The sequence below is a fragment of the Erinaceus europaeus genome, chromosome 3, assembly GCF_950295315.1.
Source record: "Erinaceus europaeus chromosome 3, mEriEur2.1, whole genome shotgun sequence".
NCBI lineage: Eukaryota > Metazoa > Chordata > Mammalia > Eulipotyphla > Erinaceidae > Erinaceus > Erinaceus europaeus.
Window position 1 is genome coordinate 121,263,709 of NC_080164.1, and position 18,519 is coordinate 121,282,227.

General features: G+C 40.3%; 1 protein-coding gene across 14 annotated transcripts in view; it reads left to right on the forward strand.

Moving 5' to 3' along the window:
- RUFY3 (RUN and FYVE domain containing 3) overlaps positions 1-18,519 on the forward strand; it is a 103,804-nt gene that overhangs the window by 32,196 nt on the left and 53,089 nt on the right. For 4 of the 14 annotated variants that reach the window (XM_060187828.1, XM_016188353.2, XM_016188354.2 and 1 more), the window contains one exon: positions 6,865-6,918. The exons of the other annotated variants lie outside the window; for them this stretch is intronic. In XM_060187828.1, the coding sequence (XP_060043811.1) occupies positions 6,865-6,918 (54 nt within the window). The remainder of the gene's footprint in view (positions 1-6,864; positions 6,919-18,519) is intronic. 14 annotated transcript variants of the gene reach the window in all.

Sequence of the window (18,519 nt, forward strand, 5' to 3'; positions counted from 1 at the left end):
ATATCTACCAAATCTTTTCTTCTTGACATATTCTTTCTTTCTTCACAGAATTACCTCAGGCAGCCACATTTTAGTTAAGGTCAGAGATGAATACATATTCAATAGTTAATATTGCCTCTTGGAGGTCATGTGTTTTTGAATGTGTTACTTTTGTAATGTTTATTATAGTTTCTTGTAGAGAAAAACCTTTCTGAAGCCCCAGTTCAGTTATTGATTAGAAATAATTTTGTAGATTTTTGTGAAAATAAAAGCTAATGAACATAGATCATTTTGTACATCATGGGTGTTCAATGTTTATAAGAAACTGGTGTGTCCTCTGTACTCTAATTTAGTTACAGGCTGGATTTCTATATTTCTTTTTTTTTTTCTTTCTTTTTTTTTTTATTAAAGAAAGGATTAATTAACAAAACCATAGGGTAGGAGGGGTACAACTCCACACAATTCCCACCGCTCAATCTCCATATCCCACCCCCTCCCCCGATAGCTTTCCCATTCTCTATCCCTCTGGGAGCATGGACCCAGGGTCATTGAGGGTTGCAGAAGGTAGAAGGTCTGGCTTCTGTAATTGCTTCCTCGCTGAACATGGGCGTTGACTGGTCGGTCCATACTCCCAGTCTGCCTCTCTCTTTCCCTAGTAGGATGGGTCTCTGTGGATTTCTATATTTCTAAGAAGCGGAAACAGAAGGGAAATTAAATAATAAAAATAATAAATAGGGGTAAGAAGACGTCAAGGCAAACAGAGAAAATGATAGCTGAAGTGTTGTTAAACTAGCAATAACATAATTAGCACAGTAATGTATTTGTAAAAACTACCAAGGGAACTGTCAAGTTAATTTTTAAAAGCGCTGCGAAGTTCTGTTCTAATAAGCTTGCAATTTGTGAAAACACCTATCTTCTCCCTACAGTACAGTAAAATAAAAAATATCAAATAAATGCAAATGGGTCTGAAAAGGATATTAAGTTATCAACACTCATAGTTACTTAATGTTTACTGAGCACATATGATGAACAAAGAACATTAAGAGGAGGGGAAGACAGAGAGGGGGAAGAAAGATAGACACCTGCAGACCTGCTTCACCACTTGTGAAGTGACTCCCCTGCAGGTGGGGAGCAAGGGGGGTTTGAACTGGGATCCTTATGCTGATGAAAGTTAGAAATTTGTCCCCTGGTGTTCTTTACTATAACTTACCCATGACTTTCCTTCTTCCCCTGCTCCTCTCCATTGCCCACTTCCTCCACCACCCCTGTATATATTCGTTCATTTGCTGGGTAGAGACCAAGAAAAACTGAGAAAGGGGAGATAGAGGGGGTCGGGTGGTGGCGCAGTGGGTTAAGCGCATGTGGCGCAAAGCGCAGGGACCGGCGTAAGGATCCCGGTTCGAGCCCCCGGCTCCCCACCTGCAGGGGAGTCACTTCACAGGCGGTGAAGCAGGTCTGCAGGTGTCTATCTTTCTCTCCCCTCTCTCTCTGTCTTCCCCTCCTCTCTCCATTTCTCTCTTTTCTATCCAGCAACGAATTGCGTCAACAAGGGCAATAATAATAATAACCACAACGAAGCTACAACAAGGGCAACAAAAGGGGGGCGGAATGGCCTCCAGGAGCGGTGGACTCATGGTACAGGCACCGAGCCCAGCAATAACCCTGGAGGAGAAAAAAAAAAAATAGAAAGGGGAGATAGAGAGAAAGAAAGCAACAGAAACCACTCCTGAAGCTTCCCCCTAACAGGTTGGGATCAGGGGCTTGACCCAGGTCCTTGTAACTTGTACACTCAACCACCTGGTTCCTCCTCCTAAGAATCATTTATTAATGAGAAAAAAAGAGAGAAGCAGAGCATCACTCTGGCATATGCATTGTCAAGGATTGAACTCAGGACCTGTTTAAGGGCCCAGCTTATCCATTGCAATTATTTTAATGAGATAGATAGATTGGATGGATGGATGGATGGATGGATGGACGGATGAATGGATGGAGTGAATGTGACCAACAGACCAGAGTACTGCTCTGTTCTGGCTTATGGCAGGGGAGTAAACCTGGAACTTTGGAGCCTCTGGCATGAGAGTTTTTTTGCATAACCTTTATGCTATCTTCCCTACTACCTCTGATACATATAGTCCTTTTGTATTACTTTTCCTTGTACCTGACCTAAGTAACCTGTAGTCAAAACAAAGTTCATCTGAGTAGAGTTGGAGTCTTACTGGCTTTATGAACTGGACATTATTCCATCTAACAAGTACAAAGGAAGGAAGTTCATAGAATTGTACAGAATAAAAAAAAAATGAAATGAAGGAGGCTGGGCAGTGGAACACCATGCACAAAGGACCCAGGTTCAAGCTCCTGGTCCCTACCTGCAGGAGGGAAGCTTCACTAGTGGTGAAGCACTGCTGTAGTTATCACCCTCTCTCCCTCTTTCTTCTTCTCCTTTCCCTCTCTCCCCCTTTTCTTCAGTTCCTCTCTTTACCTTAAATAAATAAATACTAATTGAAAAGTTGAAAGACATATACAGAATGGCAGATTTTTATTACAGACAGGAAGTGTGAGCTAAGAATAGAGGAAATTAGCCACTGTTTAGTGCTGACCTCGTAATTCCAGACTTCCCAGTTGAAGGTCATTTCTGAAAACAACTGAAACAGCAGTTAGGTTAAGTATTAAGTCTCAGTTTGCTTTAAAATGTGATTCCAGTTTGGACTGGATGGATGGAAAGTTCCACTTTAATCAGATATCAACTTACTGAATTTCTCCACCTGTATTTCTGGCTTCAGATTTTATTTTTTAGGATTAATTTTTAATATTTTTAATAAAAAATAACCAGAACATTATTCTGACATATGTAATGCTGGGGAGCAATCTCAGGGCCTCATAGTTGAGAATCACACTTTACTCACTGCACACCCTCACAGGCCAGTGAATTTAAGTTGTCATTATTATGGTGGTTAATATTATTTTAGGAGACAAGTGAAACCTTGTACATGGAAATTCCATTAGCCCAAGCTGGGGTTTTTTTTTTGGCTGTTTCATTTTTGTTTTTTCCCCTTCTTTCATCTTTTTGTTTCAGATACAGAGAGATGCATAGAGAGAGGGAAACACTATAGCACTGTGCCATCGTCACCAGTACTGTTACCATGCTGCCATGAAGTCCCAGGGCTTGAACCTAGGACTTTGTGTATGGTGAAGTATGCACCCTTCTGGGTGAGTTATCTCACAGTCCCTAGATTTGAGTTCTGACATTTTGTATATCCTCTCAGACATCGTTGTAGAACTGGCCATACATCTGACATTAGAATATACCCTTGCAAGGGGCTAGGAGATGGTTCAACTGGTAAAGCACTCAAGTTACCATGTGTGAGGACTCAGGTTCAAGCCTCTGCTTCCCACCTGCAGGTAAAGAACTTCACAGGTGATGGAGTAGTGCTCTCCCACTACCCACCCAGCCCCATTTCTCTATTATCGTTATTTATTTATTGGCTAGAGACAGCCAGAAATTGAGAGGGGAAGGGAGAAAGAGAGAGACTTGCAGCACTGCTTTACACTCATGAAACTTTCCCCTTGTAGGTGGGGACCAGAGCCTTGAACCCTCGTCCTTGAGCATTGTAATGGTGCACTCAACCAAGTGTGCCACTGCCCAACCCCCCCCATTTCTCTCTGTCCCTGTCATAATTTAGCAAGTAAATACATTTTTAAAAAAGAAAAATATATCCCCATTGCAGGCTAGGCCAGGAATATAATGTATCAGCTTGCAGGCCTAAGGACCCAGATCCTTCAAATTCAAATTCCCTTCACAGGCCGTAAAGCAGGTCTGCAGGGGTCTATCTTTCTCTCCCCCTCTCTGTCTTCCCCTCCTTTTTCCATTTCTCTCTGACCTATCCAACAACAATGGCAACAGTAATAATAACTACAACAATAAAACAACAAGGGCAACAAAAGGGAATAAATAAATAAATATATTAAAAAAAGAAGTACAGTCTAGGGGGCTGGGTGGTGCCACACCTGGCTGAGCCCACATGATATAATGTGCCAGGACCTGGTTTCAAGCTCCTGATCCCCACCTGCAGGGGGAAAGCTTCACGAGTGGTGAAGCAGGACTGCAGGTGTCTTCTGTCTCTCTGTCTCTCTATCTCCCTCAATTTCTATTTCTATCCAATAAAATAAATAAAGATACAGAGTCGGGCAGTAGTGTAGCAGGTTTAAGCGCAGGTGGCGCAAAGTGCAAGGACCAGCTTAAGGATCCCCATTCAAGCCCCCGGCTCCCCCCCTCAGAGGAGTCCCTTCACAGGCAGTGAAGCAGGTCTGCAGATGTCTGTCTTTCTCTCCCCCTTCTCTGTCTTCCCCTCCTCTCTCCATTTCTCTCTGTCCTATCCAACAACGATGACAACAGTAATAACTACAACAACAATAAAACAAGGGCAACAAAAGGGAATAAATAAATAATTTTTAAAAATAAAGATTTTTAAAAATTTTTTTTAAAGTACAGCACAAAATTCTACAGCTGAAAATCATTACACTATATCAAAGTAAAAAAAGGGCTGGAGAGATAGCATAATGGATAAGAAGAAAGGAAAAAAAGACTTTTATGCTTGAGGCACCAACGATATTGGGTTCAATCTCTGGCACCACCATGAGTGAAAACTGAGCAATTTTTGAGATAGAAAATAAAATAAAAGATCAAGATCAGCTTAGTTGCAGTGATAATTTTATAAACTAGTGGGAAAATAGGACAAATGTTATTTTCTTAGATTATTTCAAGTTATCTTGTAATTTATTTCTCAAGAATGAAGGCTTATCATGAACATTTTTTCTTTTCTTTTTTAAGATTTTATTTTATTTATTCATGAAGAAGATAGGCAGAGAGAAAGAAAGAACCATACATCACTCTGATACATGTGCTGCCGGGGATTGAACTTGGGAACTTTTTTAATTCTTTTGTGCCAACAGCATTACCTCTGGGTTTCAGTTCCTGCACAAGGAAGCCACCTCTCCTGGTGGCCATTTCCCCCATTCTTTTGTTGGTAGAAACAGAGAGAAACTGAAAGTGAAGAGGGGATAGAAAGGGAAAGAGAGGCACTTGCAGCACTGCTTCACCACTTCTCATTGCAGGTTAAAGGTCATTGCAGGTGGAAGCCAGAGTCACAAACCTGGGTCCTTAGATGCTACTGTGTACTCTACTATGCACTCCATTCCCCAGTCAGGAGAACTTTGCTTCCTGTGTATATATTTACAGGAAATTCGCATTACTTTGTGAGTTCAGGTAGGAATGTTTCAGTTTTGTTTGGCAAGCTTCAGGATAACTGAAGGGTGGAGCTAAATCTTTTTTTTTTTTTTTTTTTGCCTCCAGGGTTATCACTGAGGCTTGGTGCCTGCACTCCAAATCCACTGCTTCTGGAGGCCATTTTTCTTATTTTTGTTGCCGTTGTTGTTGTTGTTGTTGTTGTTGTTGTTGTTGGATAGGACAGAGATAAATCGAGAGAGGAGGGAAAGATGGGGGGGGAGAGATAGACCTGCTTCACTGTCTGTCAAGTGACCCCCTCCCCGCAGGTGGGGGAGCTAAATCTTTTTTTTAATGTTAAGATTTTCAAAATTTTCAGAACAGATGGTCTTACAAAAGTATCTATTAGTATCTGTTATCTTTGTACTCTTCTTTCCTGTTCTTTTGTCTGATGTGGAATGTACTATCTACAGGAGTGATAACTTTGTAATAAAAAAAAAGTACTTTCAACTGAATAACTCTCTCTCTGTTGGGTTACTGATTTGCCTGTCTTCAAAGTTATGTTTTCCTTTCTGGGCAGAGAGAATAGCTGAGAAGGGTGGTGGACAGTGAGAAGAACATTTAGGTTTTTCTTTGATTATAATAAGGAAAGTCACTAGTTTGTATCATAGTGTTTGTCTTGATACAAATATTGTCTTGAAAAATATTCCACATTTTTCAACCTGACTGAAGTGATCAAAAGAAATGTCCAATGAGGTAATGGATACACTTGGAAACTTCCAGTGAGAAAAAAAAAGTAGCTACTTGTATTTCCTTTTATTGGAGACTTTGAAAACATTCTCCTTAACTTTGAAACATATTGAATAATCACAATGGATGTTTTTGCTTATTAGCATATTCCTCTTTGGGTGTGTTCCCAGCCCATGTCATTATTCATTCCTGGGGTAAGCAGAATGAGTTCTAGGGATCCTCCCTTTCAGTCAGTTATCCCTTTGGAAACCCTGTTGTTTTTGTTTTATTAATGATTTAATAATGATCAACAAGATTGTGGGATAAGAGGGGTATATATTCCATACAGTTCCCACCACCAGAGTTCTGTATCCCATCCCCCCTCCATCCCTCTGGGAAGATGGACCCAGGATCTTTATGGGGTACAGAAGGTGGAAGGTCTTGCTTCTTCTGTAATTGCTTCACCATTGGACATCAGCGTTGACAGGCTGATCTATACCCCCAGCCTGTTTCTCTCTTTTCCTAGTGGGGCAGAGCTCTGGGGAGGTGGGGGGTCCAGGTGGTCATCTGCCCGGGGAAGTCAGGTTGCAACTTGGTTGGCTGAAAAACATTAAGTTATAAAGCAGAACAAATTGTTTCATAATCTAACCTAAAGGTAAGAATATAACAGATGAGATTTGGGGGTCTTCATGTTGGAAGAAGCTAGGAAGTCTCTTAGGTATATTCCAAGTGGCCCATGACTTTACTACTTTTTGCTTGAGCCTGACAGCTAACATGCAGGTGGGCTAAAAGTATTGTGTGGGAAGATGGTGTCAGAATTGGGAATAGGACTAGAAAGCTGGATCAGGGCAGAGAAATCCTGTTTTTAATAGCACTTTTCTTTCCTGGCCTGCATGACATTTTCTTTCTTTTCCTTTCTTTTGCCGTTTGCAAAGACTCTTGGGAGGATTTGACAGATTTGGTGGAGCAAATGCGTGATGATACAGAAGGTGCGTGCCACACCAACACGTTTCAGTTGGTTTTTGTTTTTTGTTTTTTCTTTCTTTTCTTTTTCTTTTTTCCTTTTCAAAATCTCTAACCACCTTTTGACTGATTTCCATAAGAGGCAGTGTCAGTGTCGGTCTTATTCCCCATGGCAATAACTGCAGCAGCTTTCCCATGCAGGTACTTACAGGACCAAGTTTGCAGGGCCTTGCACTTCCGAGCCTTTATCCTTGTGAATCTAACTAAAGCAGCACTGGTGTCTGTTTACGTTGTTCCTTTAGGTTATCGGTTAGTAATTCTAAGAGGGACATTATTTCAAAATCATATCAAATTGTCTGAGACTATTTGTTGAGATGTTATTTAATCACTCGTGACAACATGTATATACTGATTTCTATGGATTCTCCAGCAGTCAAAAACAAAGCAATCCTGGGAATATGAAGTATTTGATCTAGAATTTTGCTGTGATTTGTAGATTGTCATAATAGTGAGCAGTCTCGGCTTGGTTATATAATAGGATTCCTTTTGGGGTGGAATTATCCTGAAGTTTAGCGTAGATGTTCTAATGTGTGTAGGTCCTCAAACCAGTAATTGTTTTTTCTGTAATTGGCACCTAACTTTAGAGAGCTTAAGGTGATTTGTTTATAATTTATTTATAATAAAATGGGGGGATGTCTCCACTTTATTTTTTCTTTTTTTTATTTAGTTTCCCTTTTGTTGCCCTTGTTTTTTTTTTGTTGTTGTTGTTGTTACAGTTATTATTGTTGTTATTGATGTCATTGTTGTTAGGACAGAGAGAAATGGAGAGAAGAGGGGAAGACAGAGAGGGGGGAGAGAAAGATAGACACCTGCAGACCTGCTTCACCACTTGTGAAGGCACTGCCCTGCAGGTGGGGAGCCGGGGACTCAAACCAGCATCCATAACTGGTCCTTGCGCTTCACACCACATGGGCTTAGCCACGTGTACGTAACTCTCTGTGCTGCCGCCCTACTCCCTCCACTTTATTATTTTCATGCTCTCAACTTTACCTGAGGAAGTAAAGGTTCCTATACCCTGAATGCACCACACCGAGGCCATACTCTTAACAGACATTAACCATTCTGCTTGTGGGCACCACTGCCTCAGCTGCCCCCAGGCTCCTTCGTACCTTGTTCCTGTGACATTGCACCCAGAGCCCTTCTCCCAGATCCACAACTTGGCCTCACCTTCTCTCCATTCATTCAAGTCCTGCTGAATTTGGAGCTTAAAGCTTTTTTACTTAGTAGTTCTCCACACCCCCCCCACCTCCCACAGAGAGATTCACCACACCAAAGGTTCCTCCAGTGTGGTGAGATTGGGCTCACAGGAAGGCTGTGAAAAGCAGTACCTTATCCATGTGAGCTATTTTTTGGCCCCTGAAAAATAGTTTTTAAAAAAGTGGGGGAAGTGAATTTTTTAAATTCTGTTACTATGTTGTTGTAACAGAGAAAGTCTGTTGTTACTATGTATATATTTTAACATTTGTTTTCTTAACAGGTGAAGTGTGAACATCGGCTTACTGCTTCCTGAATTTTTTTTTAAATGATAAACCTAGGAGGATGTAGATATTAGCTGTTAACTTTGGAATTTTTTGTCTTACTATTATTTTTTTGTTTTGTTTTCTATTTTATTTTTTATAATAATTTTTTATTTTTAATTGTTTTATTTTTTTTAATTGGGGAATTAATGTTTTACATTCAACAGTAAGTACAATAGTTTGTACATGCATAACATTCCCCAATTTCCCATATAACAATACAACCCCCACTAGGTCCTCTGAATCCTTCCTAGACTTGTATTCTCCCCACCCACCCATCCCAGAGTCTTTTACTTTGGTGCAATATGTCAATTCCATTTCAGGTTCTACTTGTGTTTTCTTTTCTGATCTTGTTTTTCAACTTCTGCCTGAGAGTGAGATCATCCCATATTCATCCTTCTGTTTCTGACTTATTTCACTCAACATGATTTTTTCAAGGTCCATCCAAGATCGGCTGAAAACAGTGCAGTCACCATTTTTTACAGTTGAATAGTATTCTATTATGTATATATACCACAGCTTGCTCAGCCAGCCACTCATCTGTTGTTGGACACCTGGGTTGCTTCCAGGTTTTGGCTATTACAAATTGTGCTGCCAAGAACATATGTGTACATATGTTCTTTTTGGATGGATATGTTGGGTTCCTTAGGATATATCCCCAGGAGAGGAATTGCAGGATCATAGGGTAGGTCCATGTCTAGCCTTCTGAGAGTTCTCCAGACTGTTCTCCACAGAGGTTGGACCAATTTACATTCCCACCAGCAGGGTAGGAGGGTTCCTTTGACTCCACACCCTCTCCAGCATTTGCTGCTGTTACCTTTTCTGATGTATGACATTCTCACAGGAGTGAAGTGGTATCTTGTTGTTGTCTTTATTTGCATTTCTCTGACAATCAGAAACTTGGAGCATTTTTTCATGTGTTTCTTGGCCTTTTGGATCTCTTCTGTGGTGAATATTCTGTCCATGTCCTCCCCCCATTTTTGGATGGGGTTACTTGTTGTCTTGTTGAGTTTGGCAAGCTCTTTATATATGTTTGTTATTAAACTCTTATCTGATATATGGCATGTAAAGATCTCCCATTCTGTGAGGGGTCTCTTGGTTTGGGTAGTGGTTACTTTTGCTGTGAAGAAGCTTTTAATTTGATGTAGTCCCATAGGTTTATACTTGCTTTAGTCTTCTTTGTAATTGGATTCGTTTCATTGAAGATGTCTTTAAAATGTATGCGGAAAAGAGTTCTGCCAGTATTTTCTTCTAAGTATCTGATAGTTTGTGGTCTAACATCCAAGTCCTTGATCCACTTGGAATTTACTTTTGTAGTTGGTGAAATACAGTGGTTCAGTTTCATTCATCTGCATGTTTCAACCCAGTTTTTCCAACACCATTTGTTGAAGAGATTGTTTTCTATTTTTAAACTTTAGAAAGATATTAAGCTTTTTTTTTCTAGCAAGTTAAATTTGTTACAGTGATGGTTGGTTTTTATATTGATTGAACGTGTCTGTAACTTGTGCAAGTGTCTACCTAGGTTTGAAATTGTATATTGACATCACTGGTGAATTATCTCCATCTTATCTCCTATTAACTTGTTTATGACAGTTTTAAGACTCAATAGAAGATTATACAGATTAAATGAGATAAGAAAAATCATTTACAGAGACTAGGTGGTGGCACACCTGGTTGAGTGCACATGTTACAATGTGCAAGGACCCAGGTTCAGGCCCCCGGTCCCCACCTGCAGGGGAAAAGCTTCACAAGTGGTGAAGCAGGGCTGAAGGTGTCTCTCTATCTCTCTCCCGCTCTTATCACCCCCTTCCCTCTTGATTTCTGGCTGTCTTTATCCAATAAATAAATAAAGATTAAAAAAATTATTTACAGTAATTTACTATGTTTAGTGTTTTCAATAAATACTACTAAATTCTGGGAGCCGGGTGGTAGTGCAGCAGGTTACGCGCAGGTGGCACAGAGTTCGAGGACTGGCTCAAGAACCCCACTTCGAGCCCCCAGCTCCCCACCTGCAGGGGAGTCGCTTCACAGGCAGTGAAGCAGGTCTGCAGGTGTCTTATCTTTCTCTCCCCCTCTCTGTCTTCCCCTCCTCTCTCCATTTCTCTCTGTCCTGTCTAACAATGACATAAATAACAACAAAAATAAGCACTACAACAATAAAAAACAACAAGGGCAACAAAAGGGAAATAAATAAATATTTTTTAAAATAATAAAAATACTACTAAATTCTTTTCTATACCAATGACAAGCCTTTTAAACAGATTGTGTGAACTTGTAGCTGTTTAGGTTATTACAAATCTGAGTGCTGAAGTGGTGGATATTACTTGAATTAAAAAATAACTATTCGGGAGGTGGTACAGTGATAAAGCTTTGGATTCTCAAGCATGAGGTTCTGAGTTTAATTCCCGGCAGCACATGTACCAGAGTAATGTCTGGTTCTTTCTCTCTCCTACTATCTTTCTCATAAATAAATAAAATCTTAAAAAAATATATGCCTATGTGACATATTCCGGATCAATATGATATCCTGCTTACTTGTTATACTTTAGAGTTTAGAGTTAAGACTTAAGTATACTCTTTACAATGAGGGAATATATATCTCGAGAGATCTTAATTTAGCATTTAGTACTGTGTCACATTATCATTTTATAAAGGCTTATTTATTTACTTTTTTTTTGCATCCAGCAGATCTCCCTCCACCACCACCCCCCCTCAGAGCACTGCTCAGCTCTGGCTTATGGTGGTGCAGAGGATTGAGCCTGGGACTTTGAAACCTCAGTCATAAGAGTCTCTTTTCATAACCATTATGCTATCTACCCCCACCCAGATTTTTTTATTGGGGGGATTAATAGTTTATAGTTGAAACAGTTATTTGGTACATGTGTAAAATTTCTGGCTTTTGTAAAACACTCTCACTCCCAGCCTAGGTCCTTCTCCACCATCTTGCACCAGGACCTGAAACCTACCCTCACCCCCACCCCACAGAGTCCTTTACCTTGGAACCTGTTTATTATTATTTTATTTTATTTTATTTATTGGATCAAGACAGGGAAATTGAGAAGGAAAGGGGAAGTAGAAAGGGAGAGGAAGACAGAGGGAGAGAGAGAGGCCTGTAGTGCTGCTTCACTGCTCATGAAGCTTCCCCCCTGCAGGTGAGGATAAGGGGCTTGAACCCAGATACTTGCACATAGTGTTGTGTACACTCAATTAGGCACACCACCGCCTGACCCTAAAGGTCTGTTTTTAAAGATTTATTTATTTAATGAGAGAGAGAGAAAAACAGCACTGCTGTGTTTCAGTATATGCAATACTAGGGGTTGAACCCAGAGCCTCATGTGTGCATGTCCTCGACTCTGCTCTCCCCTCCCCCCCTTCCCTCTCCTCCTCTCCTCGCTGAGCTACCTCCTAAGTTATGATAAAGGGTTGTTGTTGTTGTTGTTGTTTAAGATTATTAAATTTTATTATCTATGAGAGACGGAGTTCTATATGAGACAGAAAGACAGACAGGGACCAGGTGATGGCATACCTGGTTGAGCGTACATGTTACAGTGCACAAAGACCCTGGTTCGAGTCCCTGGTCCCCACCTGCAGGGGGAAAGTTTCACACAAGTGGTGAAGCAGTGCTGTAGGTGTCTCTCTGGCTGTCTCTATCAAATAAATAAAGATAATTTTTAAAAACTTAAAAAAAAAAAAGACAAGCCACTCTGGTACTTGTTGGGTGAAGGAATGGAAGCAGAAATCTCAGACATGAGAGTGTGATGTACTGCTAGTTGTGCCAGTTCCCCGACTACAAGGCTTATTTTAAACAAAATTGTTACTCTTTATAATCATTATACTTTATTATTATGAGGTATAATTTAATAATCATAATGCAAAATTTTAAAAATTAACTTAACTTTTTTGTTGTTAATATGTCCCAAGCATTTTAAAAACTGTTATCAAGCAAGGGTATTTGTTTTTTGTTTTGTTTGCCATAAAGTTAGTTGTTTCTAAGGTTTGTTGTCTGCATGACTCCACTGTTCCTGGTGGCGTGTGCGTGTGCATGTGCGTGTGTGTGTGTGTGTGTGTATATGGGGGAGAGAGGAGAAAAAAAGACAGAGAAGGAAGAAGGAAAAATACCTGCAGCTCTGCTCCACTGCTCATGAAGCTTTCCTCCTGCTGGTGGGGACTGGGTATTGAGTAAGGGTTTTTTTTTTCTTTCTATTTATTAGATAGAGATAGCCAGAAATTGAGAGGGAAGAAGAGATAGAGAGACAGAGAGACACCTGCAGCCCTGCTTCACCACTTGTGAAGCTTTCCCCTGCAGGTGGGGACCAGGGGATTGAATCCTGAGCACAGTAACTTGAGCTCCACTAGGTGTGCCACTACCTGGCCTCTTTGAGCAGGTTTTAACTTTCATTTTGTTGAGGAGGGAACAGATCTCAAAGAAATGAGATTCCTTGCCTGGAGTCATGTGATAAATAGATGATTTGTATCAAACAAATTAAGAATAGTCAGTAGATATGATTATTCTTATGATAAGGCTTAATTTTAGCAAAGTTCATCTTTAATTATGCAGTAAAGATAATGTTAAGGTAAGTTCTTATGACTCTATTAACAGATTCAACTCAAAAAATGTTACTTAAGTGAATATCCCCTCTTCCCGATAGATTCATAGATTTTAATTAGGATTTTGTTTTGTTTTTGGCTTTTGGTTTTTGTGACCAAGCCTGTTTCTGGAGCTCCATGCCTGAATAGTACTCCCACCACTCCCAGCATACTCCCCCTCCCTTCAGGTTGTTTTGTGTTTTTTTTTTTTTTTTATAATTTTTTCCCTTTTTGTTGCCCTTGTTTTTTATTGTTGTTGTAGTTATTATTGTTGTTATTGTGTTGTCGTTGTTAGAACAGAGAGAGATGGAGAAATGGATCCTTACTGAGGTCCTTGAACTTCACATGTTAACATGTATGCTTAACCTGCTGTGCTACGCCGACTCCCTTTTTTTTTCTTGAAAGATAGTGAGAGACAGGTTGGAGGAGTGAAGAGACACTGCTTCTTTTGCTTGTAACTCTTCCCCTATGCAGGTACTCTTATCTGGTGGAGAGGGGTCCAAATCTAAGCCCTCATTAATGACAAAATGGGCACTCTGATGTGAGCCATTTCCCAGTTCCCCAACTTTTTAAATAGGAGAACATGTGATGTTTAAAAGGGCATTCGGAGACTAGTTATATATGTGCATATGTAAGTAAAATCTAAGGGTCTTAGGCCCCTTGGTTATTTTTACTACGTTCTCTTGTACAAATATTTTATTATGATTTTTTAAAATTTATTTATTCCCTTTTGTTGCCCTTGTTTTTTTTTCCTTTACCAGAGCACTGCTCATCTCTGGCTTGTGGTGGTGTTGGGGACTGAACCTGGGACTTTGGAGCCTCAGGCATGAGAGTCTCTACATAGCCATCTACCTCCCACCCCATCCATCTTTGAGATCCAGTGTTAATGAGACCAGAACCTATGTGGTGCCAGGAATCAAAACTGTGGACCTCTCACATGCAGTCTTTAGATCTACATCTGAACCATCTCCTTGGCAGCTAAAATGAAGTCTTTAAAAAAAAGAAAAGTTTTCTGGGGCCTGGGTAGCTCATCCAGTAGAGCATATGCCTGCCAATGCACAGTAACCTAACTTTGAGCCCCAGCACTACATGGGAGTGCCAGGACAGCTTGGAGTATCTTTTCTGTCCTTTATCTCTTAAAAATAAAGGATGAGGAGCCACACAGTGGCACACACATCTCATTTAGTGCACACATTAGAATGCACAAGCACCCCAGTTCAAGTTGTGATCCCCACCTGCAAGGAGAAAGCTTCACTAGCAGTTAAGCAGTACAGCAGTTGTCTTTCTCCCTACCTCCACTTCCCCCTCTCAATTTCTCTTTGTCCTATCAAATAAATAATTTTTAAAAATAAAATAGAATGAAAGAATTGGCTCAGAAATGCTGCTTAGCGGTGGTATCATTCATGTATGAGGCGAATTCATTTCCTGGTGCCTCGTTTTTAAAAAATAGACTTACTTAGCAATTATTGACCTGATCATAGGGTAGTTTCTTTTTCTGTATATTCCTGTTAATGTGACATTTTAAATCTCTTGTTAATGCTGTTTTATGTATTATTGAAAAAAATCTCCATATGACACTTGTTTCTCATATAGAACTTTTTTTTAAAGATATATTATTATTTTGATGAAAGATTTACAGACAGAAAGAATAGAGAGACCAGAACACTGCTGTGCTCGTCTTATACTGGTGCTGGGGATTGAACCTGGGGCTTCAGAGCCTCAGGCATGAGAGCCTTTTTTGCATAACCATTGTGCTGTCTCCCCAACCCTAGATAAAAGTTCTTACTGGACACATAACTAGTAAATTTTGCAGACAAACTACTCTTGTGCAACATGTAAGTTATCCCTACTTCACCAAGAACTGGGTACAAAGTGGCTTACTTACAGTTAGTATAATATACTTAATACCAGCATAATGTTAAATATACTCTTTCAGTTATAAAACATTTCAAGATTTTGTTCTGTGAATATTTGTCATTGCACTGTAAATGGGGTCTTGGTCAGATGATTGGTTTACAGAATAGTGTGACTCACTGTCACTCTTAGTAGATGTGACTTTGAATTTAGTTTTGTCATTATTAAACTGCATGAGTCACATGAATCTGAAAAGTTGGTTAAAATTTCTTCATATGGCTCACAGTCTTGAGAGAACTTTGGTTTGAAAATCAACTAGTACAATGTTAAGTAAGAGCATGTTGTGGTCAGCAAGACAGCTCACTTGAATGATGCATTGCAATGGCTTTGTCATGAGCATGACCCACGTTTGAGCCTGGCCCTGATCTCCCTGACAGAAACTTTGATGTTGTGATATCTGTCTCTCTGTCTCTTTCTCTGTCTTTGTCTATATGAAAGGAAAAAAAAAAATCAGCCTGGAACAGTGAAGTCCCAATAACAGCCAGTAAATAAGCAATTTTTTTAAAGAGCCATATTAATGGATAGTTCTTAATTTCCACAAAATATGATAGTAGATATATACATTTAAAAAAACAAAACACAGGGGCTGGGCGATAGCAAAGTATGTTAAGCACACATGGCATGAAGCACAAGGACTTAAGATCATACTTCGAGCCCCCAGCTCCCCACCTGCAGGAGGATCACTTCACAAGCCATGAAGCAGGTCTGCAGGTGTCTGTCTTTCTCTCCCCCTTTCTGTTTCCCACCCTCTCTCGATTTTTCTCTGTCCTATCCAACAACAACATCAGTAATAACAACAACAACAGTAAACAATAAGGGCAACAAAAGGGGGGAAAATAGCCTTCAGGAGCAGTGGATTCCTAGTGCAAGCACTACCGAGCCCCAGCAATAACCTTGGAGGCAAAAAAAACCCACCACCTCATCCTCTGAGAACTTAGATACACATATCTGCCTCACAATATAAAGTAGTCATAGGGAGACCCGGCCAGATCTTTTCTTCTGTGTATATTCCCACAATATCCTGTGTACAGCTTTGGTAGCACTTTTATTATTGTTGTATGTTTGCTATTCTCAAACATTTCCATGAACTGAAGTACAACTAATGGTAGAGGAAATTGTATTAGACTTGCAGCCTTCCTGAAATCTTAAACCAACGTCTGTTATCTTAGCTTTGCCCTTATTTCATATTGGAATATTTGATTTAATATTAAAAATATCCTAGAGTACAAATGATCTTTGTCAAAGATGATACTTTGTTTGCCATAAGTCTGTATTACCCAAGTAATTCTGTGACAAATTATAATTTGTGATGATCATACTCATGTATACTACTCAACATGCAATGAAAGCACTAGGGATTTTTCTTCCCCCTGCCCCCCCCTCCAGGGTTATTGCTGGGACTTAGTGTCTGCACTACAAATCCACTACTCCTGGTGGCCAGTTTTCATTTTTCCCAGATAATTCAGAAAGAAGTTGAGAGAAGAGGGGGGAGATAGAGAAGGAGAAACATCTGCAGACCTACTTCACCCACCGCTGAAGCAATCCCCCAGCAGGGGGGAAGTAGAGGCTCGAACCAGGATCTTGTGTGTGTGTGTGTGGGGGGGGGGTCCTTGCACTTCATACTATATGTGCTTAGCCCAGTGCATCACTGCCCAACAAAAAAAGCCGTAGGTAATAATCATTTCAACTTCTGTATTATAAGTATCAATGAGTAAAAAAGAAAAAAAAGAGAGGCAGGTGGTAGCGCAGCGGGTTAAGCGCACATGGTGCAAAGCGCAGGGACAGGGCATAAGAATCCCGGTTCGAGCCCCCAGCTCCCCACCTGCAGGGGTGTTGCTTCACAGGCAGTGAAGCAGGTCTGCAAGTGTCTATCTTTCTCTCCCCCTCTCTATCTTCCTCTCCCCTCTCCATTTCTCTCTGTCCTATCAAATAACGACGACATCATTAACAAAAATTACAACAATAAAATAACAAGGGCAACAAAAGGAAATAAATGTTTTTTTTTTTTTAAAGACATTTGTAGTTGTGGGAGTTGGGCTATATTACAGCAGGTTAAGTGCAGGCGGCTCAAAGCGCAAGTACCAGGCATAAGGATCCCTGTTGGAGCCCCGGCTCCCCAAGGTCTGTGGGTGTCTAATCTTTCTCTCCCCCTCTCTGTCTTCCCCTCCTCTCTCCATTTCTCTCTGTCCTATCCAACAATGACGACATCAATAACAATAACTACAACAATAAAACAGCAAGGCAACAAAAGGGAATAAATAAATATTTTTAAAAAGACACTTGTAGTTGTAGTAGGTAAAGGGTGTTACCAGCATCTACAAAGGAAAGACCTGAATTGGCACTATATTTAATGCAAACAGCAGTCCCCAACAGAAAAAAAATGATTACATCTAATATGTCAGAACTGTTAAGACTGATACCCCTGTTTTAAAAATATTTACTACTGTTTTGACAGGACAAAGGAAAATTGAGAGAAGGTGGGAAGATAGAAAGAGAAACACCTGTCGTTTGCTCCACTGCTTGTGACGCTTCTTCCCCCTGTAGGTGGGACTTAAACCCAGGTCCTGGCACATGGTAGATGTGTGCACTCTACCAGGTGCACCACCACCCAGCAGCAATACCAGTATTTTCTAAAGAATGGGTGGGTTTTTGTGTTTGACGCTGATTATCTCAAATAAGTTATAGCTAATGGACTTCAAGGTATTTAATATCCCTAAGAACTTGTTAGTCTTACTGTACTTAATGCTCCCCAGGCCCCAACCAGGTATCTTGAACATACTGCTACTGGTTACAAAAAGAATTAGAGTAAGCAAAATCAGAAGGCCTGGTGTAAGTTCATCACCACTTCTAAGCTACCCTTTCTTACTTTCTTTTTTTTTTCTTAAAACATTTGTATTATCTTTATTTATTGGAGACAGCCAGAAATTGAGAGAGAAGGGAGAGAGAGACAGAGAGACACCTACAGCCCTGTTTCACCACTTCGTGAAGCTTTCCCCTGCAGGTGGGGAACAGGGACTTGAACTCAGGTCCTTGCACACTGTAATGTGTGCACTTAACCAGGTGTGCCACCACCCAGACCCCCCCTTTCATACTTTCTAGATGAGGTGTTTCCTGATTCCTGAATCATTTAGAAAAAAAATAACCGATTAGAAAATAAACAAATACTGTGGTCTGGGAAGTGGCACAGTGATAAAGCTTTGGACTCTCAAGCATGAGGTCCTTAGTTCGATCCCCGGCAGCATGTGTGCCAGAGTGATGCCTGGTTCTTTCTCCTCCTATCTTTCTCATAAATAAATAAAACCTTAACAACAAAAAAAAAAAAAAAGAAAAGAAAAGAAAAGAAAAGAAAAGAAAAGAAAAGAAAAGAAACAAATGCAAAAGTCAAAAAGGATCAGTGGTTGAGCCACATGCTTCATTTACCTAAGGCCCTGGCACCAAAAACAAAACTAATCGAATCACTACTTATGGAAAAACATCTTAGAGTGCTTTGTACTTGCTTTAAAACGTAAGTCTCTTCATGTGATCAGTTCTCACTAGGTTGAAATTAGG